Raw genomic sequence first — 26,153 nt, forward strand, 5'->3', positions numbered from 1 at the left:
ACTCGGCCTTTTCTCCTCGGAGCGACGGAGGATGAGAGGTGACCTGATAGAGGTGTACAAGACGATGAGAGGCATTGATCGTGTGGATAGTCAGAGGCTTTTTCCCAGATCTGAACTGGCTAACATGAGAGGACACAGGTTTAAGGTGCTGGGGAGTAGGTACAGAGGAGATGTCAGGGGTAAGTTTTTTACTCAGAGAGTGGTCAGTGTGTGGAATGGGCTGTTGGCAACGGTGGTGGAGGTGGATGCGATAGGGTCTTTTAAGAGATTCCTTTGTGGGCCGAAGGGCCTGCATTGTGCTGTAGGTTTTCCACGTTTCTATGTGAAGGTGTCCGAAGGTTGGACCTGGTCGAGGTGCTCTGGTTTCACGTGTGACCCCAGGATTGTTCAGGAGAGCCGGGTTTCAATAGGCTGCCGGTGATGAGGTGGTGGAAGCGAGTGGCAGGTGAACCCCCCCCCCCCCACCATCTCCCGTTGCTTATTCGTATTGGTCGGTGGCACAAAGAGGGTTGGGGGGCCTCTGCTTCAGCTAAATTTCAAATCGTCTGCAGCCCCTCCTGTCAGAACTGACTGACCATCTTAAAGAAAGTTGTTTTTTTTTTTTTGCTTACCTTTAAATGCAGAGGCATTGCCCGTTCCTGCAGGTCCATGAGTATTCCTGTAGGATCTTGTAAATGGAAATGTGTTGGCTGCTGTAGATAAAGGTTTGCGGGGGTCGGTGGGACGATGGGGAGGGTCACGAAGCAAAGGAAACAGGATAGGATTCACGAACAGCAGGCAGGACACTGTCAAACTGCAGGTGGGCGGGAATAAACAACGGGTTGTGCAAACAGTTAAAAAGATAAAACAAGCCACAGACAGATCCGGCAGTGACCGCGGGCCCCCCCCCCCCCCCCCCCCGACCACGAGGCCAGCGGGGCCTCGATATCGCCACCCGTTTTAATCTGGCTCGGCGCTGGCTGAGTTCGCCTCCGCCCGCGGTCCCAGTCGCGCTTCAATCCGGCCGCTGATGGGCAGAGTGACTGAGCGCCCCTGGTTCCCGTTGCAGCCTTCCTCCCCAGCAGCTTCTGCATGTACACCACCCTGGTGGCGATGACGGGCTGGTTCATGGAGAGGAACGCCGTGGCCGTGCTGGGAGTAGCCGCCGGAGCCATCGTGGGCTGGCCCTTCAGTGCTGCCCTCGGGTAAGAAGCCTCGGGAGGGGGCAGGGGACACCCTGGGGTGCTCTGTCCGTCCGGACGTGTACCGTTCATCCCGGGGAGTGTGGGGAACACCCTGGGGTGCTCTGTCTGTCCGGACGTGTACTGTCCATCCCGGGGGAGTGTGGGGAACACCCTGGGGTGCTCTGTCTGTCCGGACGTGTACCGTCCCCCCGGGGGAGTGTGGGGAACACCCTGGGGTGCTCTGTCTGTCCGGACGTGTGCCGTCCCCCCGGGGGAGTGTGGGGAACACCCTGGGGTGCTCTGTCTGTCCGGACGTGTACCGTCCCCCCGGGGGAGTTGGGGAACACCCTGGGGTGCTCTGTCCGTCCGGACGTGTACTGTCCCCACGGGGGAGTGTGGGGAACACGCTGGGGTGCTCTGTCTGTCCGGACGTGTACCGTCCCCCCGGGGGAGTTGGGGAACACCCTGGGGTGCTCTGTCCGTCCGGACGTTGTACTGTCCCCACGGGGGAGTGTGGGGAACACCCTGGGGTGCTCTGTCTGTCCGGACGTGTACTGTTCATCCTGGGGGAGTGTGGGGAACACCCTGGGGTGCTCTGTCCGTCCGGACGTGTACTGTCCCCACGGGGGAGTGTGGGGAACACCCTGGGGTGTGTCTGTCCGGACGTGTACCGTGCCCCCGGGGGAGTGTGGGGAACACCCTGGGGTGCTCTGTCCGTCCGGACCTGTACTGTCCATCCTGGGGGAGTGTGGGGAACACTCTGGGGTGCTCTGTCCGTCCGGACATGTACTGTCCATCCCGGGGGAGTGTGGGGAACACCCTGGGGTGCTCTGTCTGTCCGGACGTGTACCGTCCCCCCGGGGGAGTGTGGGGAACACCCTGGGGTGCTCTGTCTGTCCGGACGTGTACCGTCCCCCCGGGGGAGTGTGGGGAACACCCTGGGGTGCTCTGTCTGTCCGGACGTGTACCGTCCCCCCGGGGGAGTGTGGGGAACACCCTGGGGTGCTCTGTCTGTCCGGACGTGTACTGTCCATCCCGGCGGAGTGTGGGGAACGCCCTGGGGTGCTCTGTCTGTCCGGACGTGTGTACCGTCCCCCCGGGGGAGTGTGGGGAACGCCCTGGGGTGCTCTGTCTGTCCGGACGTGTACTGTCCATCCCGGGGGAGTGTGGGGAACACCCTGGGGTGCTCTGTCTGTCCGGACGTGTACTGTCCATCCCGGGGGAGTGTGGGGAACACCCTGGGGTGCTCTGTCCGGACGTGTACTGTCCATCCCGGGGGAGTGTGGGGAACACCCTGGGGTGCTCTGTCTGTCCGGACGTGTACTGTCCATCCCGGGGGAGTGTGGGGAACACCCTGGGGTGCTCTGTCTGTCCGGACGTGTACCGTCCCCCCGGGGGAGTGTGGGGAACACCCTGGGGTGCTCTGTCTGTCCGGACGTTGTACCATCCCCCCGGGGGAGTGTGGGGAACACCCTGGGGTGCTCTGTCTGTCCGGACGTGTACCGTCCCCCCGGGGGAGTGTGGGGAACACCCTGGGGTGCTCTGTCTGTCCGGACGTGTACCGTCCCCCCGGGGGAGTGTGGGGAACACCCTGGGGTGCTCTGTCTGTCCGGACATGTACCGTCCCCCCGGGGGAGTGTGGGGAACACCCTGGGGTGCTCTGTCTGTCCGGACGTGTACCGTCCCCCCGGGGGAGTGTGGGGAACGCCCTGGGGTGCTCTGTCTGTCCGGACGTGTACTGTCCATCCCGGGGGAGTGTGGGAAACACCCTGGGGTGCTCTGTCTGTCCGGACGTGTTCTGTTCATCCCGGGGGAGTGTGGGGAACACCCTGGGGTGCTCTGTCTGTCCGGACGTGTACTGTCCATCCCGGGGGAGTGTGGGGAACACCCTGGGGTGCTCTGTCTGTCCGGACGTGTTCTGTCCATCCCGGGGGAGTGTGGGGAACACCCTGGGGTGCTCTGTCTGTCCGGACGTGTTCTGTCCCCCCGGGGGAGTGTGGGGAACACCCTGGGGTGCTCTGTCTGTCCGGACGTGTACTGTTCATCCCGGGGGAGTGTGGGGAACACCCTGGGGTGCTCTGTCTGTCCGGACGTGTACCGTCCCCCCGGGGGAGTGTGGGGAACACCCTGGGGTGCTCTGTCTGTCCCGGACGTGTACCGTCCCCCCGGGGGAGTGTGGGGAACACCCTGGGGTGCTCTGTCTGTCCGGACGTGTACCGTCCCCCCGGGGGAGAGTGGGGAACACCCTGGGGTGCTCTGTCTGTCCGGACGTGTACTGTCCCCCCGGGGGAGTGTGGGGAACACCCTGGGGTGCTCTGTCTGTCCGGACGTGTTCTGTCCATCCCGGGGGAGTGTGGGGAACACCCTGGGGTGCTCTGTCTGTCCGGACGTGTACTGTCCATCCCGGGGGAGTGTGGGGAACACCCTGGGGTGCTCTGTCTGTCCGGACGTGTACTGTCCATCCCGGGGGAGTGTGGGGAACACCCTGGGGTGCTCTGTCTGTCCGGACGTGTACTGTTCATCCTGGGGGAGTGTGGGGAACACCCTGGGGTGCTCTGTCCGTCCGGACGTGTACTGTCCCCACGGGGGAGTGTGGGGAACACCCTGGGGTGTGTCTGTCCGGACGTGTACCGTGCCCCCGGGGGAGTGTGGGGAACACCCTGGGGTGCTCTGTCTGTCCGGACCTGTACTGTCCATCCCGGGGGAGTGTGGGGAACACCCTGGGGTGCTCTGTCTGTCCGGACGTGTACTGTCCATCCCAGGGGAGTGTGGGGAACACCCTGGGGTGTTCTGTCTGTCCGGACGTTGTACCGTCCCCCCCGGGGGAGTGTGGGGAACACCCTGGGGTGCTCTGTCTGTCCGGACGTGTGCCGTCCCCCCGGGGGAGTGTGGGGAACACCCTGGGGTGCTCTGTCTGTCCGGACGTGTACCGTCCCCCCGGGGGAGTTGGGGAACACCCTGGGGTGCTCTGACCGTCCGGACGTGTACTGTCCCCCACGGGGGAGTGTGGGGAACACCCTGGGGTGCTCTGTCTGTCCGGACGTGTACCGTCCCCCCGGGGGAGTGTGGGGAACACCCTGGGGTGCTCTGTCTGTCCGGACCTGTACTGTCCATCCCGGGGGAGTGTGGGGAACACCCTGGGGTGCTCTGTCTGTCCGGACGTGTACTGTCCATCCCGGGGGAGTGTGGGGAACACCCTGGGGTGCTCTGTCTGTCCGGACGTGTACCGTCCCCCCCGGGGGAGTGTGGGGAACACCCTGGGGTGCTCTGTCTGTCCGGACGTGTGCCGTCCCCCCGGGGGAGTGTGGGGAACACCCTGGGGTGCTCTGTCTGTCCGGACGTGTACCGTCCCCCCGGGGGAGTGTGGGGAACACCCTGGGGTGCTCTGTCTCTCCGGACATGTACTGTCCATCCCGGGGGTGTGTGGGGAACACCCTGGGGTGCTCTGTCTGTCCGGACATGTACCGTCCCCCCGGGGGAGTGTGGGGAACACCCTGGGGTGCTCTGTCTGTCCGGACGTTGTACCGTCCCCCGGGGGAGTGTGGGGAACACCCTGGGGTGCTCTGTCTGTCCGGACGTGTACCGTCCCCCCGGGGGAGTGTGGGGAACACCCTGGGGTGCTCTGTCTGTCCGGACGTGTACTGAAAGCACAAAGAAGTTAGTCAGGTTTATTGTCATATGCGCAAGTGTCCTTACACACAGTGGAAAACCATGCTTGCCACAGTATCACAGGCATGTTGGTTCAGATTAGCAGATTCACACAAAAAAACCGTCAGTTTTACAAAATTAATCCAATTACAGCAACAAAAAAAAAGCAAGCACATCTTTCCCTCCTCCTTCTGCTTTCCGCAGGGATCACTCCCTACGCGACCCCCTTGTCCACTCATCCCCCCTCCCCCCATCCCTTCCCACCGATCTCCCTCCTGGCACTTATCCTTGTAAATGGAACAAGTGCTACACCTGCCCTTACACTTCCTCCCTCACCACCATTCAGGGCCCCAGACAGTCCTTCCGGGTGAGGCGACACTTCACCTGTGAGTCGGCTGGTGTGGTATACTGTGTCCGGTGCTCCCGGTGTGGCCTTTTATATATTGGCGAGACCCGACGCAGACTGGGAGACCGTTTCACTGAACACCTACGCTCGGTCCGCCAGAGAAAGCTGGATCTCCCAGTGGCCACACATTTTAATCCCACGTCCCATTCCAATTCTGATATGTCTATCCACGGCCTCCTCTACTGTCAAGATGAAGCCACACTCAGGTTGGAGGAACAACACCTTATATACCGGCTGGGTAGCCTCCAACCCGATGGCATGAACATTGACTTCTCTAACTTCCGTTAATGCCCCTCCTCCCCTTCTTACCCTATCCCTGACATATTTAGCTGTTTGCCTGTTCTCCATCTCCCTTTGTTGCTTCTTTCTCCCGGCTCCTTTCTCCCTAGGTCTCCCGTCCCATGATCCTTTCCCTTCTCCAGCTCTGTATCCCTTTTGCCAATCACCTTTCCGGCTCTCAGCTTCACCCCCACCCCCTCCGGTCTTCTCCTGTCATTTCGCATTTCCCCCCCCCCCCCACTACTTTCAAATCTCTTACTATCTTCCCTTTCAGTCAGTCCTGATGAAGGATTCCCCTCACATTCCCAGTCAGCAGGGGGCGGTATTGAACCTGTTTTAGATGTTGGGACCACTCTCCTGAATCCTCCCGGTCAGCAGGGGGCGGTATTGAAGCTGTTTTAGATGTTGGGACCACTCTCCTGAATCCTCCTCACACTCCTGGTCAGCAGGGGGCGGTATTGAACCTGTTTTAGATGTTGGGACCACTCTCCTGAATCCTCCCGGTCAGCAGGGGGTGGCATTGAAGCTGTTTTAGATGTTGGGACCACTCTCCTGAATCCTCCCGGTCAGCAGGGGGCGGTATTGAACCTGTTTTAGATGTTGGGACCACTCTCCTGAATCCTCCCGGTCAGCAGGGGGCGGTATTGAACCTGTTTTAGATGTTGGGACCACTCTCCTGAATCCTCCTCACACTCCCGGTCAGCAGGGGGCGGTATTGAACCTGTTTTAGATGTTGGGACCACTCTCCTGAATCCTCCTCACACTCCCGGTCAGCAGGGGGCGGTATTGAACCTGTTTTAGATGTTGGGACCACTCTCCTGAATCCTCCCGGTCAACAGGGGGTGGTATTGAACCTGTTTTAGATGTTGGGACCACTCTCCTGAATCCTCCCGGTCAGCAGGGGGCGGTATTGAACCTGTTTTAGATGTTGGGACCACTCTTCTGAATCCTCCCGGTCAGCAGGGGGCGGTATTGAACCTGTTTTAGATGTTGGGACCACTCTCCTGAATCCTCCCGGTCAACAGGGGGTGGTATTGAACCTGTTTTAGATGTTGGGACCACTCTCCTGAATCCTCCCGGTCAGCAGGGGGCGGTATTGAACCTGTTTTAGATGTTGGACCACTCTTCTGAATCCTCCCGGTCAGCAGGGGGCGGTATTGAACCTGTTTTAGATGTTGGGACCACTCTCCTGAATCCTCCCGGTCAGCAGGGGGCGGTATTGAACCTGTTTTAGATGTTGGGACCACTCTCCTGAATCCTCCCGGTCAGCAGGGGTGGTATTGAACCTGTTTTAGATGTTGGGACCACTCTCCTGAATCCTCCCGGTCAGCAGGGGGCGGTATTGAACCTGTTTTAGATGTTGGGACCACTCTTCTGAATCCTCCCGGTCAGCAGGGGGCGGTATTGAACCTGTTTTAGATGTTGGGACCACTCTCCTGAATCCTCCTCACACTCCCGGTCAGCAGGGGGCAGTATTGAACCTGTTTTAGATGTTGGGACCACTCTCCTGAATCCTCCCGGTCAGCAGGGGGCGGTATTGAACCTGTTTTAGATGTTGGGACCACTCTCCTGAATCCTCCCGGTCAGCAGGGGGCGGTATTGAACCTGTTTTAGATGTTGGGACCACTCTCCTGAATCCTCCCAGTCAGCAGGGGGCGGTATTGAACCTGTTTTAGATGTTGGGACCACTCTCCTGAATCCTCCCGGTCAGCAGGGGGCGGTATTGAACCTGTTCTGAGTCCTGACGAAGGGTCTCGGCCCGAAACGTCGACAGTGCTTCTCCCTGTAGACGCTGCCTGGCCTGCTGTGTTCCACCGGCATTTTGTGTGTGTCGCTAACAAAAAGAAAATCCAGTTCAGTGCAAAGTGCTCACCACCGAGTCCCAGTCTTCCCGAACGTTCCCTCTGGTATTTTTTTTATTGCATGGTGGCGCATGCCAGCCATCGCTCTGGGCAGGAAACTCTTACAAGGCCCGAAAGTTGTGCGGCGCCCATGTGAAACATCAAATGACAGGAAATCCCATCTGCGGGGCTACGGAGGCTACGTGCGCGGAGGCGTTCCGGTTGCTGTGCTGCCCCGCTGATTGTGGGGGGGGGGGGGGGCAACGGTTTTCTGCGTCTGTTTTCTAAGCCCTCTTGATGTTGTTTTTCTGGTCTCGTCGTTAATCTGATAACTTGTCTTTTTTCTCCACCACCTCCCCCCCCCACCCCGTCAGGTTGCCGATCGCTTTTGACCTCTTGGCGCTGAAGAGGAATTTCCGCAGTTTTATCATCTGGGCGGTCGTGGCTTTGGGACTGTTTTTGGTAGGTGTGGAACGGGCGGGGTGGGGGGTGGTGGTCATTATGAAACTACTAGACTCAATTCCCTTAAGCAGAACTAGGTCCAGATCGTTGTGCTGAGCGGGGGAGCCTGCCACACGGGAAACAGCTCGCTCTCTGTACCGTACTGCCCGGGCTTGCGTATCTAGACAGCCAGGACACAGCCTGGCCAATGGAGTGGCCCCTGATAGTCACTCTTAGTAATTTTGCTGTCTTGCGCCCTACTGCTGCTACGAAACAGCAAATTCCTCAACTTAAAGTGACACAATATGGTGCTGGTCCAGGCACTATTGACATCGATGGAGCTGGGGTTGAGAGGGTGAACAGCTTTAGGTCCCTCGGCATCCACATCACCGAGGATCTCACCCGGTCTGTCCACACCGGCTGTGCAGTGAGAAAGGCACAACAGCGTCTCTTCCACCTCAGACGGTTGAGGAAGTTTGGTGTGGGGGTCCCCAAATCCTCAGGACTTTCTACAGGGGCACGACTGAGAGCATCCCGACTGGCTGCATCACGGCCCGGTACGGGAACTGTGCCTCCCTCAGTCGCAGGACTCTGCAGAGAGTGGTGTGGACAGCCCGGCCCATCTGTAGATGTGAACTCCCCGCTATTCGGGACATTTACAGAGACAGGTGCGTAAAAAGGGGCCCGAAGGATCACTGGGGACCAGAGTCACCCCAACCACAAACTGTTCCAGCTGCTCCCACCGGGGAAACGGTCCCGCAGCATAAAAGCCAGGACCGACAGGCTCCGGGACAGCTTCTCCCACCAGGCCGTCAGACTGATTAACTCAGGCTGGTTTGAGTGCACTCCATATTACATTAACTGTTCTATTTATTATAAATGATTAAAAATTACTATGATTGCACATTTAGATTGAGATGTGACATAAAGATTTTTTACTCTGCATGTACAAGGCATTGGTAAAATTGTACAATGCATTGGTCAGGCTGAATTTGGAGTATTGTGTACAGTTCTGGTCACCGAATTATAGGAAAGATGTCAACAAAATAGAGAGAGTACAGAGGAGATTTACTAGAATGTTACCTGGGTTTCAGCACCTAAGTTACAGGGAAAGGTTGAACAAGTTAGGTCTTTATTCTTTGGAGCATAGAAGGTTGAGGGGAGACTTGATAGAGGTATTTAAAATTATGAGGGGGATAGATAGAGTTGACATGGATAGGCTTTTTCCATTGAGAGTAGGGTAGATTCAAACAAGGGGACATGAGTTGATAGTTAGGGGGCAAAAGTTTATGGGTAACACAAGGGAGAACTTTACTCGGAGAGTGGCAGCTGTGTGGAACGAGCTTCTAGTAGAAGTGGGAGAGGCAGGTTCGATATTGTCATTTAAAGTAAAATTGGATGGGTATATGGACAGGAAAGGAATGGAGGGTTATGGGCTGAGTGCGGGTCGGTGGGACGAGGTGAGAGTGAGCGTTCGGCACGGACTAGAAGGGCCGAGATGGCCTGTTTCCGTGCTGTAATTGTTATACGGTTGCATGTATGTGAAGGATGTGAGAAGTCATTACAATTCTCTACGTGCTATCGTAGAGACAGAAATATGGAAGAGGGGGTGGGGTGGCCCTGTTGGTGAGGAATGAGATTCAGTCCTTAGCAAGAGGTGACTTGGGAACAGGGGAAGTAGAGTCTGTGTGGATTGAGCTGAGGAACGGTAAGGGTAAAAAGACCCTAATGGGTGTTGTGTACAGGCTCCCAAACAGTAGCGTGGATATTGGGAGTTAACATTGGCATGTGCTAAAGGTAATGCGGTCGTTATGGGAGATTTCAACATGCAGGTGGACTGGGAGAATCAGGTAGGTGCTGGACCCCAGGATAGGGAGTTTGTGGAGTGTCTAAGGGATGTATTTTTGGAACAGCTTGTGCTTGAGCCAACCAGGAACGAGGCTATTTTGGACTTGGTGATGTGTAATGAACAGGAATTGATAAGTGATCTTGAAGTAAAGGAGCCATTAGGAAGTAGTGATCATAACATGATGTTTTTATCTACAATTTGAGAGGGATAAGGGCAGATCAGAGGTGTCAGTGTTGCAATTAAATAAAGGAGACTACGGAGCCATGAGGGAAGAGCTGGCCAAAGTTAAATGGGCGGATGCCCTGGCAGGAAAGACAGTGGATCAGCAGTGGCAGATATTCTTGGGCATAATACAAAAGATGCAAATGCAGTTCATTCCAATGAGAAGGAAGGATTCAAAGAGGGGGAAGGGGCCACAGTAGTTGACAAAGGAAGTCAGAGATTGTATAGCATTAAAGAAAAAGAAGTATGACAGGGCTAAGATGAGTGGGAATACAGATGATTGGGAAAGTTTTAAGGAACAGCAGATCTTAACTAAAAAAGCAATACGGAGAAAAAAAATCAGGTATGAGCTCAGTCTAGCCAGGAATATAAAAGGGGATAGCAAAAGCTTTTTTAACTATGTGAAGCGAAAGAAGATAGTTAAGAACAATGTTGGCCCCTTGAAGAATGAATTGGGAGAAATTGTTATGGGAAACAGGGAAATGGCAACAGAATTTAATGCGTACTTTAGATCTGTCTTCACCAGGGAGGACACAAGCAATCTCCCAGATGTATGGATGGTCCAGGGTCATAAGATATCAGAGGAATTGAGACAGATTGACATTAGGAAAGAAACTGTGATGAGTAGACTGGTAGGACTGAAGGCTAATAAATCCCCGGGTCCAGATGGTCTGCATCCGAGGGCTCTAAAAGAGGTGGCTCAGGAAATTGCGGATGCATTGGTAATGATTTTCCAATGTTCCTTAGATTCAGGATCAGTTCCTGAAGATTGGAGAGTGGCTAATGTTATCCCACTTTTCAAGAAGGGAGGGAAGGAGAAAACGGAGAACTATCGTCAGTCGTGGGGAAGATGCTTGAGTCCATTATTAAGGACGAAATAGTGGCAAATCTTGATGGCAGTAATAGGATTAGGCCGAGCCAGCATGGATTTACCAAGGGCAAATCATGCTTGACTAATCTGTTGGAGTTTTTTGACGGTGTAATAAGGATGTTAGACGAGGGTAAGCCAGTGGATGTAGTGTACCTAGATTTTCAGAAGGCATTCGATAAGGTGCCACATAGGAGATTGGTGAGTAAAATCAGAGCTCATGGCATTGGGGGCAGGGTTTCAACATGGATAGAAAACTGGTTGGCAGATAGAAAGCAAAGGGTAGCAGTGAATGGGTGTTTCTCGGACTGGCTAGAGGTGACTAGTGGGGTACCACAGGGCTCTGTATTGGGACCACAGCTCTTTACGATTTATATCAATGATTTAGATGAGGGCATTGAAAACTATATCAGCAAGTTTGCTGACGATACTAAACTGGGTGGCAGTGTGACATGCGAAGAGGACGTTAGGAGAATACAGGAAGACTTGGATAGGCTGGGTGAGTGGGCAGATACTTGGCAGATGTCATTCAATGTGAATAAATGTGAAGTTATCCACTTTGGAAGCTGGAACAAGAGGGCAGAGTATTGTCTGAACGGTGTCGAGTTAGGTAAGGGAGAAATGCAAAGAGACCTAGGAGTCCTAGTTCACCAGTCAATGAAGGTGAATGAGCAAGTGCAACAGGCAGTGAAGAGGGCAAATGGAATGTTGGCCTTTGTTACAAGGGGAATTGAATACAAGAGCAAGGATGTCCTTTTGCATTTGTACAGGGCCCTGGTGAGACCACACCTGGAATATTGTGTACAGTTTTGGTCTCCAGGTTTAAGGAAGGACATTCTGGCAATTGAGGAAGTGCAGCGTAGATTCACTAGGTTGATTCCTGGGATGGCAGGGCTGTCTTACGCAGAGAGATTGGAGAGACTGGGCTTGTAAACGCTGGAATTGAGGAGATTGAGAGGGGATCTGATTGAAACGTTTAAGATAATTAAAGGATTTGATAGGATTGAGGCAGGAAATATGTTCCAGATGTTGGGAGAGTCCAGTACCAGAGGGCATGGATTGAGAATAAGAGGTCAGTTATTTAAAACAGAGTTGAGGAAGAGCTTCTTCTCCCAGAGAGTTGTGGGGGTGTGGAATGCACTGCCTCAGAAGACGGTGGAGGCCAATTCTCTGGATGCTTTCAAGAAGGAGCTGGATAGATATCTGATGGATAGGGGAATCAAGGGATATGGGGACAAGGCAGGAACCGGGTATTGATAGTGAATGATCAGCCATGATCTCAGAATGGCGGTGCAGACTCGAGGGGCCGAATGGTCTACTTCTGTCTATTGTCTATTGACTAATTCAATATTGAAATGCAAATCGTTCCTGATCCTGTGTTACAGCTCCCCCTGGTGGCGGTGGACAGCTACTACTACGGGAAGTGGGTCGTGGCGCCCCTCAATATCGTTCTTTACAACGTTTTCACCCCTCACGGGCCGGACATCTACGGTAAGCTACGGACATCTAAGGAGGGGTCTGAGCCGCGGCTTGGCTACAACGTTTGCATAAAGTTCCCACAAAGTGATGTGTCCCACCCACCTCCCCCGGACCACTTTGTCTCTGCGGTCGGTGCAGGAGTGTTTCGGTCGGCATTTAGACAGGACACTTTGTCATCTTCAAAAGCAAACGCCAGGAAATCTGCAGATGCTGGGAATTCAAGCAACAACACACACAAAATGCCGGTGGGACACAGCAGGCCGGGCAGCGTCTATAGGGAGAAGCACTGTTCAGACGAGGAAATCTGCAGATGCTGGGAATTCAAGCAACAACACACACAAAATGCCGGTGGGACACAGCAGGCCGGGCAGCGTCTACAGGGAGAAGCACTGTCGACGTTTCGGGCCGAGACCCTTCGTTAGCAAGAGGTTCTTGCTATCTTTCAGTCAGTCCTGACGAATGGTCTCGGCCCGAAACGTCGACAGGTGCTTCTCCATGTAGACGCTGCCCGGCCTGCTGCGTTCCACCGGCATTTTGTGTGTGTGTTGCTCTGTCACCTTCATGCTTTGTGAACGTTCGTACCTGTTTCTGACACCGATTGTTGAATTGCAACGCGCAGGAACCGGGTGCGGTGCTGTTTAAGGCTGCGTTATTGTTGAAGGCGGTTCTTCCCTGAAGATAAACCCCCGCGCATCCTGCGTCCAATCGCCGGAGCGAATAAACACCAGTGCAGTCAAGTCAAATCAAATTTATTCATAAAGTGCATTTAAAAACAACCCAGGCTGACCAAAGCACTCTTCTCCCTCCATCGCGGACATTTCTCCCCACCCCGCGCACCCCTCATACAAACTCTTCTCCCTCCCGCCGTCTGGGAAAAGGCTCCGAAGCAATCGGGCTCTCACGACCAGACTGTGTAACAGTTTCTTCCCCCAAACCATCAGACTCCTCAATACCCAGAGTCTGGACTGACACCTTACTGCCCTATTGTCCTGTTTATTATTTATTGTAATGCCTGCACTGTTTTGTGCAATTTATGCAGTCCTGGGTAGGTCTGTAGTCTAGTGTAGTTTCTGTGTTGTTTTTTACGTCGTTCAGTCTAGTTTTTGTACTGTTTCATGTAACACCATGGTCCTGAAAAACGTTGTCTCGTTTTTACTGTGTACTGTACCAGCAGTTATGGTCGAAATGACAATAAGAAGTGACTGGACTTGACAACAAACTATAACAGGTAGCTAAAATCACGAATACAAGAAACACAACAAGGCACTCAGCTTACAGGGACAAAATAAGCAACACATCAGCCCAGGCACAAGCCAAAAATTAAGGTTAGGAAACTCCACTGCATTCCCCTGTGAATCTCGGCAGGAAAGTTCGTCTTTAGCACGTGCTTTGAATATCTTTGAACTTTGACCATACAACATAAAAGCAGAACAAGGCTGCTCAGCCCATCGAGTCTACTGTGCCATTCCATCGTACTATCCCTCTCAACACCGTTCTTGCCCCCCCCCCCCCGACAAATCGAGCACCTGCCCACCTCCGCTTTAAATGAGGAGGTGGGTAGGTGACTTGAGGCGATGAGTCCCGCAGATTCACCCAGCCCTGGCCGAAGAAATGTTCGCAGGGTCTCAGCCCGTTTACTGTCCTCCGTAGACCCGACCCTGCCCGCTGAGCCCCTCCAGCATTTTGGAGTGTTGCTCGGATTTCCGGCATCTGCACGTTCCCTCCTGTAAATGTTTCCTCATCTCCGTACTAGATGGACACCCCTCTGTTCTGAGGCTGTGTCCTCTGGTCCTAGACTCCCCCACTACAGGAAACATACTCTCCACACCCACTCTATCTGTGTCCTCTGGTCCTAGACTCCCCCACTACAGGAAACATCCTCTCCACATCCACTCTATCTGTGGTCCTAGACTCCCCCATTATAGGAAACATCCTCTCCACATCCACTCTATCTGTGTCCTCTGGTCCTAGACTCCCCCACTATAGGAAACATCCTCTCCACATCCACTCAATCTGTGTCCTCTGGTCCTAGACTCCCCCACTATAGGAAACATCCACTCCACATCCCCTCTATCTGTGTCCTCTGGTCCTAGACTCCCCCACTATAGGAAACATCCTCTCCACATCCACTGTCTGTGTCCTCTGGTCCTAGACTCCCCCACTATAGGAAACATCCTCTCCACACCCACTGTCTGTGTCCACTGGTCCTAGACTCCCCCACTATAGGAAACATCCTCTCCACATCCACTCTATCTGTGGTCCTAGACTCCCCCATTATAGGAAACATCCTCTCCACATCCACTCTATCTGTGTCCTCTGGTCCTAGACTCCCCCACTATAGGAAACATCCTCTCCACATCCACTCAATCTGTGTCCTCTGGTCCTAGACTCCCCCACTATAGGAAACATCCACTCCACATCCCCTCTATCTGTGTCCTCTGGTCCTAGACTCCCCCACTATAGGAAACATCCTCTCCACATCCACTGTCTGTGTCCTCTGGTCCTAGACTCCCCCACTATAGGAAACATCCTCTCCACATCCACTGTCTGTGTCCTCTGGTCCTAGACTCCCCCACTATAGGAAACATCCTCTCCACACCCACTGTCTGTGTCCACTGGTCCTAGACTCCCCCACTATAGGAAACATCCTCTCCACATCCACTCTATCTGTGGTCCTAGACTCCCCCATTATAGGAAACATCCTCTCCACATCCACTCTATCTGTGTCCTCTGGTCCTAGACTCCCCCACTATAGGAAACATCCTCTCCACATCCACTCAATCTGTGTCCTCTGGTCCTAGACTCCCCCACTATAGGAAACATCCACTCCACATCCCCTCTATCTGTGTCCTCTGGTCCTAGACTCCCCCACTATAGGAAACATCCTCTCCACATCCACTGTCTGTGTCCTCTGGTCCTAGACTCCCCCACTATAGGAAACATCCTCTCCACATCCACTGTCTGTGTCCTCTGGTCCTAGACTCCCCCACTATAGGAAACATCCTCTCCACATCCACTCTATCTGTGTCCTCTGGTCCTAGACTCCCCTACTATAGGAAACATCCTCTCCACATCCACTCCATCTGTGTGCTCTGGTCCTAGACTCCCCCACTATAGGAAACATCCTCTCCACATCCACTCTATCTGTGTCCTCTGGTCCTAGACTCCCCCACTATAGCAAACATCCACTCCACATCCACTCTATCTGTGTCCTCTGGTCCTAGACTACCCCACTATAGGAAACATCCTCTCCACATCCACTCTATCTGTGTCCTCTGGTCCTAGACTCCCCCACTATAGGAAACATCCTCTCCACATCCACTCCATCTGTGTCCTCTGGTCCTAGACTCCTCCACTATTGGAAACATTCTCTCCACACCCACTCTATATGTGTTCTCTGGTCCTAGACTCCCCCAATATTGGAAACATCCTCTCCACACTCACTCTATCTGTGTCATCTGGTCCTAGACTCCCCCACTATAGGAAAGATTCTCTCCACATCCACTGTCTGTGTCCTCTGGTCCTAGACTCCCCCACTATAGGAAACATCCTCTCCACATCCACTCTATCTGTGTCCTCTGGTCCTAGACTCCCCCACTATTGGAAAGATTCTCTCCACATCCACTGTCTGTGTCCTCTGGTCCTAGACTCCCCCACTATAGGAAACATCCTCTCCACACCCACTCTATCTGTGTCCTCTGGTCCTAGACTCCCCCACTATAGGAAACATCCACTCCACATCCACTCTATCTGTGTCCTCTGGTCCTAGACTCCCCCACTATAGGAAACATCCTCTCCACATCCACTCTATCTGTGTCCTCTGGTCCTAGACTCCCCCACTATAGGAAACATCCTCTCCACATCCACTCAATCTGTGTCCTCTGGTCCTAGACTCCCCCACTATAGGAAACATCCACTCCACATCCCCTCTATCTGTGTCCTCTGGTCCTAGACTCCCCCACTATAGGAAACATCCTCTCCACATCCACTGTCTGTGTCCTCTGGTCCTAGACTCCCCCACTATAGGAAACATCCTCTCCACATCCACTGTCTGTGTCCTCTGGTCCTAGACTCCCCCACTATAGGAAACATCCTCTCCACACCCACTGTCTGTGTCCACTGGTCCTAGACTCCCCCACTATAGGAAACATCCTCTCCACATCCACTCTATCTGTGGTCCTAGACTCCCCCATTATAGGAAACATCCTCTCCACATCCACTCTATCTGTGTCCTCTGGTCCTAGACTCCCCCACTATAGGAAACATCCTCTCCACATCCACTCAATCTGTGTCCTCTGGTCCTAGACTCCCCCACTATAGGAAACATCCACTCCACATCCCCTCTATCTGTGTCCTCTGGTCCTAGACTCCCCCACTATAGGAAACATCCTCTCCACATCCACTGTCTGTGTCCTCTGGTCCTAGACTCCCCCACTATAGGAAACATCCTCTCCACATCCACTGTCTGTGTCCTCTGGTCCTAGACTCCCCCACTATAGGAAACATCCTCTCCACATCCACTCTATCTGTGTCCTCTGGTCCTAGACTCCCCTACTATAGGAAACATCCTCTCCACATCCACTCCATCTGTGTGCTCTGGTCCTAGACTCCCCCACTATAGGAAACATCCTCTCCACATCCACTCTATCTGTGTCCTCTGGTCCTAGACTCCCCCACTATAGCAAACATCCACTCCACATCCACTCTATCTGTGTCCTCTGGTCCTAGACTACCCCACTATAGGAAACATCCTCTCCACATCCACTCTATCTGTGTCCTCTGGTCCTAGACTCCCCCACTATAGGAAACATCCTCTCCACATCCACTCCATCTGTGTCCTCTGGTCCTAGACTCCTCCACTATTGGAAACATTCTCTCCACACCCACTCTATATGTGTTCTCTGGTCCTAGACTCCCCCAATATTGGAAACATCCTCTCCACACTCACTCTATCTGTGTCATCTGGTCCTAGACTCCCCCACTATAGGAAAGATTCTCTCCACATCCACTGTCTGTGTCCTCTGGTCCTAGACTCCCCCACTATAGGAAACATCCTCTCCACATCCACTCTATCTGTGTCCTCTGGTCCTAGACTCCCCCACTATTGGAAAGATTCTCTCCACATCCACTGTCTGTGTCCTCTGGTCCTAGACTCCCCCACTATAGGAAACATCCTCTCCACACCCACTCTATCTGTGTCCTCTGGTCCTAGACTCCCCCACTATAGGAAACATCCACTCCACATCCACTCTATCTGTGTCCTCTGGTCCTAGACTCCCCCACTATTGGAAAGATTCTCTCCACATCCTCTGTCTGTGTCCTCTGGTCCTAGACTCCCCCACTATAGGAAACATCCTCTCCACACCCACTCTATCTGTGTCCTCTGGTCCTAGACTCCCCCACTATAGGAAACATCCTCTCCATACCCACTCTATCTGTGTCCTCTGGTCCTAGACTCCTCCACTATAGGAAACATTCTCTCCGCGTCCACTCTATCTGTGTCCTCTGGTCCTAGACTCCCCCACTATAGGAATTATCCTCTCCACATCCACTCTATCTGTGTCCTCTGGTCCTAGACTCCCCCATTATAGGAAACGTCCTCTCCACATCCACTCGATCTGTGCCCTCTGGTCCTAGATTCCCCGCTATAGGAAACGTCCTCTCCACATTCACTCTATCTGTGTCCTCTGGTCCTAGACTCCTCCACTATAGGAAACATCCTCTCCACATCCCCTCTATCTGTGTCCTCTGGTCCTAGACTCCCCCACTATAGGAAACATCCTCTCCACATCCACTGTCTGTGTCCTCTGGTCCTAGACTCCCCCACTATAGGAAACATCCTCTCCACATCCACTCTATCTGTGTCCTCTGGTCCTAGACTCCTCCACTATAGGAAACATCCTCTCCACATCCACTCTATCTGTGTCCTCTGGTCCTACACTCCCCTACTATAGGAAACGTCCTCTCCACATCCACTCGATCTGTGCCCTCTGGTCCTGGACTCCCCATCTATAGGAAACATCCTCTCCACATCCACTCTATCTGTGTCCTCTGGTCCGAGACTCCCACTATAGGAAACATTCTCTCCACATCCACTCCTTCTGTGTCCTCTGCTCCTAGACTCCCCCACTACGGGAAACATCCTCTCAACACCCACTCTACCTGTGTCCTCTGGTCCTAGACTCCCCCACTATAGGAAACATCCTCTCCATATCCACTCTATCTGTGTCCTCTGGTCCTAGAGGTCCCCACTATAGGAAACATCCTCTCCACATCCACTCTATCTGTGTCCTCTGGTACTAGCCTCCCCCACTATAAGAAACATCCTCTCCACATCCACTCTATCTGTGTCCTCTGGTCCTAGACTCCCCCACTATAGGAAACATCCTCTCCATATCCACTCTATCTGTGTCCTCTGGTCCTAGACTCCCCCACTATAGAAACATCCTCCCCACATCCACTCTATCTGTGTCCTCTGGTACTAGCCTCCCCCACTATCGGAAACATCCTCTCCACATCCACTCTATCTGTGTCCTCTGGTCCTAGACTCCCCCACTATAGAAACATCCTCCCCACATCCACTCTATCTGTGTCCTCTGGTACTAGCCTCCCCCACTATTGGAAAGATTCTCTCCACATCCACTGTCTGTGTTCTCTGGTCCTAGACTCCCCCACTATAGCAAACATCCACTCCACATCCACTCTATCTGTGTCCTCTGGTCCTAGACTACCCCACTATAGGAAACATCCTCTCCACATCCACTCTATCTGTGTCCTCTGGTCCTAGACTCCCCCACTATAGGAAACATCCTCTCCACATCCACTCCATCTGTGTCCTCTGGTCCTAGACTCCTCCACTATTGGAAACATTCTCTCCACACCCACTCTATATGTGTCCTCTGGTCCTAGACTCCCCCACTATTGGAAACATCCTCTCCACACTCACTCTATCTGTGTCATCTGGTCCTAGACTCCCCCACTATAGGAAAGATTCTCTCCACATCCACTGTCTGTGTCCTCTGGTCCTAGACTCCCCCACTATAGGAAACATCCTCTCCACATCCACTCTATCTGTGTCCTCTGGTCCTAGACTCCCCCACTATTGGAAAGATTCTCTCCACATCCACTGTCTGTGTCCTCTGGTCCTAGACTCCCCCACTATAGGAAACATCCTCTCCACACCCACTCTATCTGTGTCCTCTGGTCCTAGACTCCCCCACTATAGGAAACATCCTCTCCACATCCACTCTATCTGTGTCCTCTGGTCCTAGACTCCCCCACTATTGGAAAGATTCTCTCCACATCCTCTGTCTGTGTCCTCTGGTCCTAGACTCCCCCACTATAGGAAACATCCTCTCCACACCCACTCTATCTGTGTCCTCTGGTCCTAGACTCCCCCACTATAGGAAACATCCTCTCCATACCCACTCTATCTGTGTCCTCTGGTCCTAGACTCCTCCACTATAGGAAACATTCTCTCCGCGTCCACTCTATCTGTGTCCTCTGGTCCTAGACTCCCCCACTATAGGAATTATCCTCTCCACATCCACTCTATCTGTGTCCTCTGGTCCTAGACTCCCCCATTATAGGAAACGTCCTCTCCACATCCACTCGATCTGTGCCCTCTGGTCCTAGATTCCCCGCTATAGGAAACGTCCTCTCCACATTCACTCTATCTGTGTCCTCTGGTCCTAGACTCCTCCACTATAGGAAACATCCTCTCCACATCCCCTCTATCTGTGTCCTCTGGTCCTAGACTCCCCCACTATAGGAAACATCCTCTCCACATCCACTGTCTGTGTCCTCTGGTCCTAGACTCCCCCACTATAGGAAACATCCTCTCCACATCCACTCTATCTGTGTCCTCTGGTCCTAGACTCCTCCACTATAGGAAACATCCTCTCCACATCCACTCTATCTGTGTCCTCTGGTCCTACACTCCCCTACTATAGGAAACGTCCTCTCCACATCCACTCGATCTGTGCCCTCTGGTCCTGGACTCCCCATCTATAGGAAACATCCTCTCCACATCCACTCTATCTGTGTCCTCTGGTCCGAGACTCCCACTATAGGAAACATTCTCTCCACATCCACTCCTTCTGTGTCCTCTGCTCCTAGACTCCCCCACTACGGGAAACATCCTCTCCACACCCACTCTACCTGTGTCCTCTGGTCCTAGACTCCCCCACTATAGGAAACATCCTCTCCATATCCACTCTATCTGTGTCCTCTGGTCCTAGAGGTCCCCACTATAGGAAACATCCTCTCCACATCCACTCTATCTGTGTCCTCTGGTACTAGCCTCCCCCACTATAGGAAACATCCTCTCCACATCCACTCTATCTGTGTCCTCTGGTCCTAGACTCCCCCACTATAGGAAACATCCTCTCCATATCCACTCTATCTGTGTCCTCTGGTCCTAGACTCCCCCACTATAGAAACATCCTCCCCACATCCACTCTATCTGTGTCCTCTGGTACTAGCCTCCCCCACTATCGGAAACATCCTCTCCACATCCACTCTATCTGTGTCCTCTGGTCCTAGACTCCCCCACTATAGAAACATCCTCCCCACATCCACTCTATCTGTGTCCTCTGGTACTAGCCTCCCCCACTATTGGAAAGATTCTCTCCACATCCACTGTCTGTGTTCTCTGGTCCTAGACTCCCCCACTATAGCAAACATCCACTCCACATCCACTCTATCTGTGTCCTCTGGTCCTAGACTACCCCACTATAGGAAACATCCTCTCCACATCCACTCTATCTGTGTCCTCTGGTCCTAGACTCCCCCACTATAGGAAACATCCTCTCCACATCCACTCCATCTGTGTCCTCTGGTCCTAGACTCCTCCACTATTGGAAACATTCTCTCCACACCCACTCTATATGTGTCCTCTGGTCCTAGACTCCCCCACTATTGGAAACATCCTCTCCACACTCACTCTATCTGTGTCATCTGGTCCTAGACTCCCCCACTATAGGAAAGATTCTCTCCACATCCACTGTCTGTGTCCTCTGGTCCTAGACTCCCCCACTATAGGAAACATCCTCTCCACATCCACTCTATCTGTGTCCTCTGGTCCTAGACTCCCCCACTATTGGAAAGATTCTCTCCACATCCACTGTCTGTGTCCTCTGGTCCTAGACTCCCCCACTATAGGAAACATCCTCTCCACACCCACTCTATCTGTGTCCTCTGGTCCTAGACTCCCCAACTATAGGAAACATCCTCTCCACATCCACTCTATCTGTGTCCTCTGGTCCTAGACTCCCCCACTATTGGAAAGATTCTCTCCACATCCTCTGTCTGTGTCCTCTGGTCCTAGACTCCCCCACTATAGGAAACATCCTCTCCACACCCACTCTATCTGTGTCCTCTGGTCCTAGACTCCCCCACTATAGGAAACATCCTCTCCATACCCACTCTATCTGTGTCCTCTGGTCCTAGACTCCTCCACTATAGGAAACATTCTCTCCGCGTCCACTCTATCTGTGTCCTCTGGTCCTAGACTCCCCCACTATAGGAATTATCCTCTCCACATCCACTCTATCTGTGTCCTCTGGTCCTAGACTCCCCCATTATAGGAAACGTCCTCTCCACATCCACTCGATCTGTGCCCTCTGGTCCTAGATTCCCCGCTATAGGAAACGTCCTCTCCACATTCACTCTATCTGTGTCCTCTGGTCCTAGACTCCTCCACTATAGGAAACATCCTCTCCACATCCCCTCTATCTGTGTCCTCTGGTCCTAGACTCCCCCACTATAGGAAACATCCTCTCCACATCCACTGTCTGTGTCCTCTGGTCCTAGACTCCCCCACTATAGGAAACATCCTCTCCACATCCACTCTATCTGTGTCCTCTGGTCCTAGACTCCTCCACTATAGGAAACATCCTCTCCACTATCTGTGTCCTCTGGTCCTACACTCCCCTACTATAGGAAACGTCCTCTCCACATCCACTCGATCTGTGCCCTCTGGTCCTGGACTCCCCATCTATAGGAAACATCCTCTCCACATCCACTCTATCTGTGTCCTCTGGTCCGAGACTCCCACTATAGGAAACATTCTCTCCACATCCACTCCTTCTGTGTCCTCTGCTCCTAGACTCCCCCACTACGGGAAACATCCTCTCCACACCCACTCTACCTGTGTCCTCTGGTCCTAGACTCCCCCACTATAGGAAACATCCTCTCCATATCCACTCTATCTGTGTCCTCTGGTCCTAGAGGTCCCCACTATAGGAAACATCCTCTCCACATCCACTCTATCTGTGTCCTCTGGTCCTAGACTCCCCCACTATAGAAACATCCTCCCCACATCCACTCTATCTGTGTCCTCTGGTACTAGCCTCCCCCACTATCGGAAACATCCTCTCCACATCCACTCTATCTGTGTCCTCTGGTCCTAGACTCCCCCACTATAGAAACATCCTCCCCACATCCACTCTATCTGTGTCCTCTGGTACTAGCCTCCCCCACTATAGGAAACATCCTCTCCACATCCACTCTATCTGTGTCCTCTGGTCCTAGACTCCCCTACTATAGGAAACGTCCTCTCCACATCCACTCGATCTGTGCCCTCTGGTCCTAGACTCTCCATCTATAGGAAACATCCTCTCCACATCCACTCTATCTGTGTCCTCTGGTCCTAGACTCCCCCACTATAGGAAACATCCACTCCACATCCACTCCATCTGTGTCCTCTGGTCCTAGACTCCTCCACTATTGGAAACATTCTCTCCACACCCACTCTATATGTGTCCTCAGGTCCTAGACTCCCCCACTATTGGAAACATCCTCTCCACACTCACTCTATCTGTGTCCTCTGGTCCTAGACTCCCCCACTATAGGAAACATCCTCTCCACATCCACTCTATCTGTGTCCTCTGGTCCTAGACTCCCCCACTATTGGAAAGATTCTCTCCACATCCACTGTCTGTGTCCTCTGGTCCTAGACTCCCCCACTATAGGAAACATCCTCTGCACATCCACTCTATCTGTGTCCTCTGGTCCTAGACTCCCCCACTATAGGAAACATCCTCTCCACATCCACTCTATCTGTGTCCTCTGGTCCTAGACTCCCCCACTATTGGAAAGATTCTCTCCACATCCACTGTCTGTGTCCTCTGGTCCTAGACTCCCCCACTATAGGAAACATCCTCTCCACACCCACTCTATCTGTGTCCTCTGGTCCTAGACTCCCCCACTATAGGAAACATCCTCTCCACATTCACTCTATCTGTGTCCTCTGGTCCTAGACTCCTCCACTATAGGAAACATCCTCTCCACATCCCCTCTATCTGTGTCCTCTGGTCCTAGACTCCCCCACTATAGGAAACATCCTCTCCACATCCACTGTCTGTGTCCTCTGGTCCTAGACTCCCCCACTATAGGAAACATCCTCTCCACATCCACTCTATCTGTGTCCTCTGGTCCTAGACTCCTCCACTATAGGAAACATCCTCTCCACTATCTGTGTCCTCTGGTCCTACACTCCCCTACTATAGGAAACGTCCTCTCCACATCCACTCGATCTGTGCCCTCTGGTCCTGGACTCCCCATCTATAGGAAACATCCTCTCCACATCCACTCTATCTGTGTCCTCTGGTCCGAGACTCCCACTATAGGAAACATTCTCTCCACATCCACTCCTTCTGTGTCCTCTGCTCCTAGACTCCCCCACTACGGGAAACATCCTCTCCACACCCACTCTACCTGTGTCCTCTGGTCCTAGACTCCCCCACTATAGGAAACATCCTCTCCATATCCACTCTATCTGTGTCCTCTGGTCCTAGAGGTCCCCACTATAGGAAACATCCTCTCCACATCCACTCTATCTGTGTCCTCTGGTACTAGCCTCCCCCACTATAGGAAACATCCTCTCCACATCCACTCTATCTGTGTCCTCTGGTCCTAGACTCCCCCACTATAGGAAACATCCTCTCCATATCCACTCTATCTGTGTCCTCTGGTCCTAGACTCCCCCACTATAGAAACATCCTCCCCACATCCACTCTATCTGTGTCCTCTGGTACTAGCCTCCCCCACTATCGGAAACATCCTCTCCACATCCACTCTATCTGTGTCCTCTGGTCCTAGACTCCCCCACTATAGAAACATCCTCCCCACATCCACTCTATCTGTGTCCTCTGGTACTAGCCTCCCCCACTATAGGAAACATCCTCTCCACATCCACTCTATCTGTGTCCTCTGGTCCTAGACTCCCCTACTATAGGAAACGTCCTCTCCACATCCACTCGATCTGTGCCCTCTGGTCCTAGACTCTCCATCTATAGGAAACATCCTCTCCACATCCACTCTATCTGTGTCCTCTGGTCCTAGACTCCCCCACTATAGGAAACATCCACTCCACATCCACTCTATCTCTGTCCTCTGGTCCTAGACTACCCCACTATAGGAAACATCCTCTCCACATCCACTCTATCTGTGTCCTCTGGTCCTAGACTCCCCCACTATAGGAAACATCCTCTCCACATCCACTCCATCTGTGTCCTCTGGTCCTAGACTCCTCCACTATTGGAAACATTCTCTCCACACCCACTCTATATGTGTCCTCAGGTCCTAGACTCCCCCACTATTGGAAACATCCTCTCCACACTCACTCTATCTGTGTCCTCTGGTCCTAGACTCCCCCACTATAGGAAACATCCTCTCCACATCCACTCTATCTGTGTCCTCTGGTCCTAGACTCCCCCACTATTGGAAAGATTCTCTCCACATCCACTGTCTGTGTCCTCTGGTCCTAGACTCCCCCACTATAGGAAACATCCTCTGCACATCCACTCTATCTGTGTCCTCTGGTCCTAGACTCCCCCACTATAGGAAACATCCTCTCCACATCCACTCTATCTGTGTCCTCTGGTCCTAGACTCCCCCACTATTGGAAAGATTCTCTCCACATCCACTGTCTGTGTCCTCTGGTCCTAGACTCCCCCACTATAGGAAACATCCTCTCCACACCCACTCTATCTGTGTCCTCTGGTCCTAGACTCCCCCACTATAGGAAACATCCTCTCCACACCCACTCTATCTGAGTCCTCTGGTCCTAGACTCCCCCACTATAGGAAACATCCTCTCCACATCCACTCTATCTGTGTCCTCTGGTCCTAGACTCCCCCACTATTGGAAAGATTCTCTCCACATCCTCTGTCTGTGTCCTCTGGTCCTAGACTCCCCCACTATAGGAAACATCCTCTCCACACCCACTCTATCTGTGTCCTCTGGTCCTAGACTCCCCCACTATAGGAAACATCCTCTCCATACCCACTCTATCTGTGTCCTCTGGTCCTAGACTCCTCCACTATAGGAAACATTCTCTCCGCGTCCACTCTATCTGTGTCCTCTGGTCCTAGACTCCCCCACTATAGGAATTATCCTCTCCACATCCACTCTATCTGTGTCCTCTGGTCCTAGACTCCCCCATTATAGGAAACGTCCTCTCCACATCCACTCGATCTGTGCCCTCTGGTCCTAGATTCCCCGCTATAGGAAACGTCCTCTCCACATTCACTCTATCTGTGTCCTCTGGTCCTAGACTCCTCCACTATAGGAAACATCCTCTCCACATCCCCTCTATCTGTGTCCTCTGGTCCTAGACTCCCCCACTATAGGAAACATCCTCTCCACATCCACTGTCTGTGTCCTCTGGTCCTAGACTCCCCCACTATAGGAAACATCCTCTCCACATCCACTCTATCTGTGTCCTCTGGTCCTAGACTCCTCCACTATAGGAAACATCCTCTCCACATCCACTCTATCTGTGTCCTCTGGTCCTACACTCCCCTACTATAGGAAACGTCCTCTCCACATCCACTCGATCTGTGCCCTCTGGTCCTGGACTCCCCATCTATACGAAACATCCTCTCCACATCCACTCTATCTGTGTCCTCTGGTCCGAGACTCCCACTATAGGAAACATTCTCTCCACATCCAC

At 53.0% G+C, this 26,153-nt stretch overlaps 1 protein-coding gene across 1 annotated transcript in view; it reads left to right on the forward strand.

Annotated features, from left to right (window-relative positions):
• The window catches only part of LOC132389891 (alpha-1,2-mannosyltransferase ALG9-like), a gene marked incomplete at its 3' end in the record, with an annotated part of 123,834 nt that overhangs the window by 3,612 nt on the left and 94,069 nt on the right, over positions 1 to 26,153 (forward strand). The window contains exons 2-4 of the mRNA XM_059962452.1: positions 1,049 to 1,184; positions 7,712 to 7,799; positions 12,103 to 12,208. Coding sequence (XP_059818435.1) covers positions 1,049 to 1,184; positions 7,712 to 7,799; positions 12,103 to 12,208 — 330 coding nt within the window. The remainder of the gene's footprint in view (positions 1 to 1,048; positions 1,185 to 7,711; positions 7,800 to 12,102; positions 12,209 to 26,153) is intronic.

Source organism: Hypanus sabinus, unplaced genomic scaffold (genome assembly GCF_030144855.1).
Source record: "Hypanus sabinus isolate sHypSab1 unplaced genomic scaffold, sHypSab1.hap1 scaffold_695, whole genome shotgun sequence".
NCBI classification, from domain to species: domain Eukaryota; kingdom Metazoa; phylum Chordata; class Chondrichthyes; order Myliobatiformes; family Dasyatidae; genus Hypanus; species Hypanus sabinus.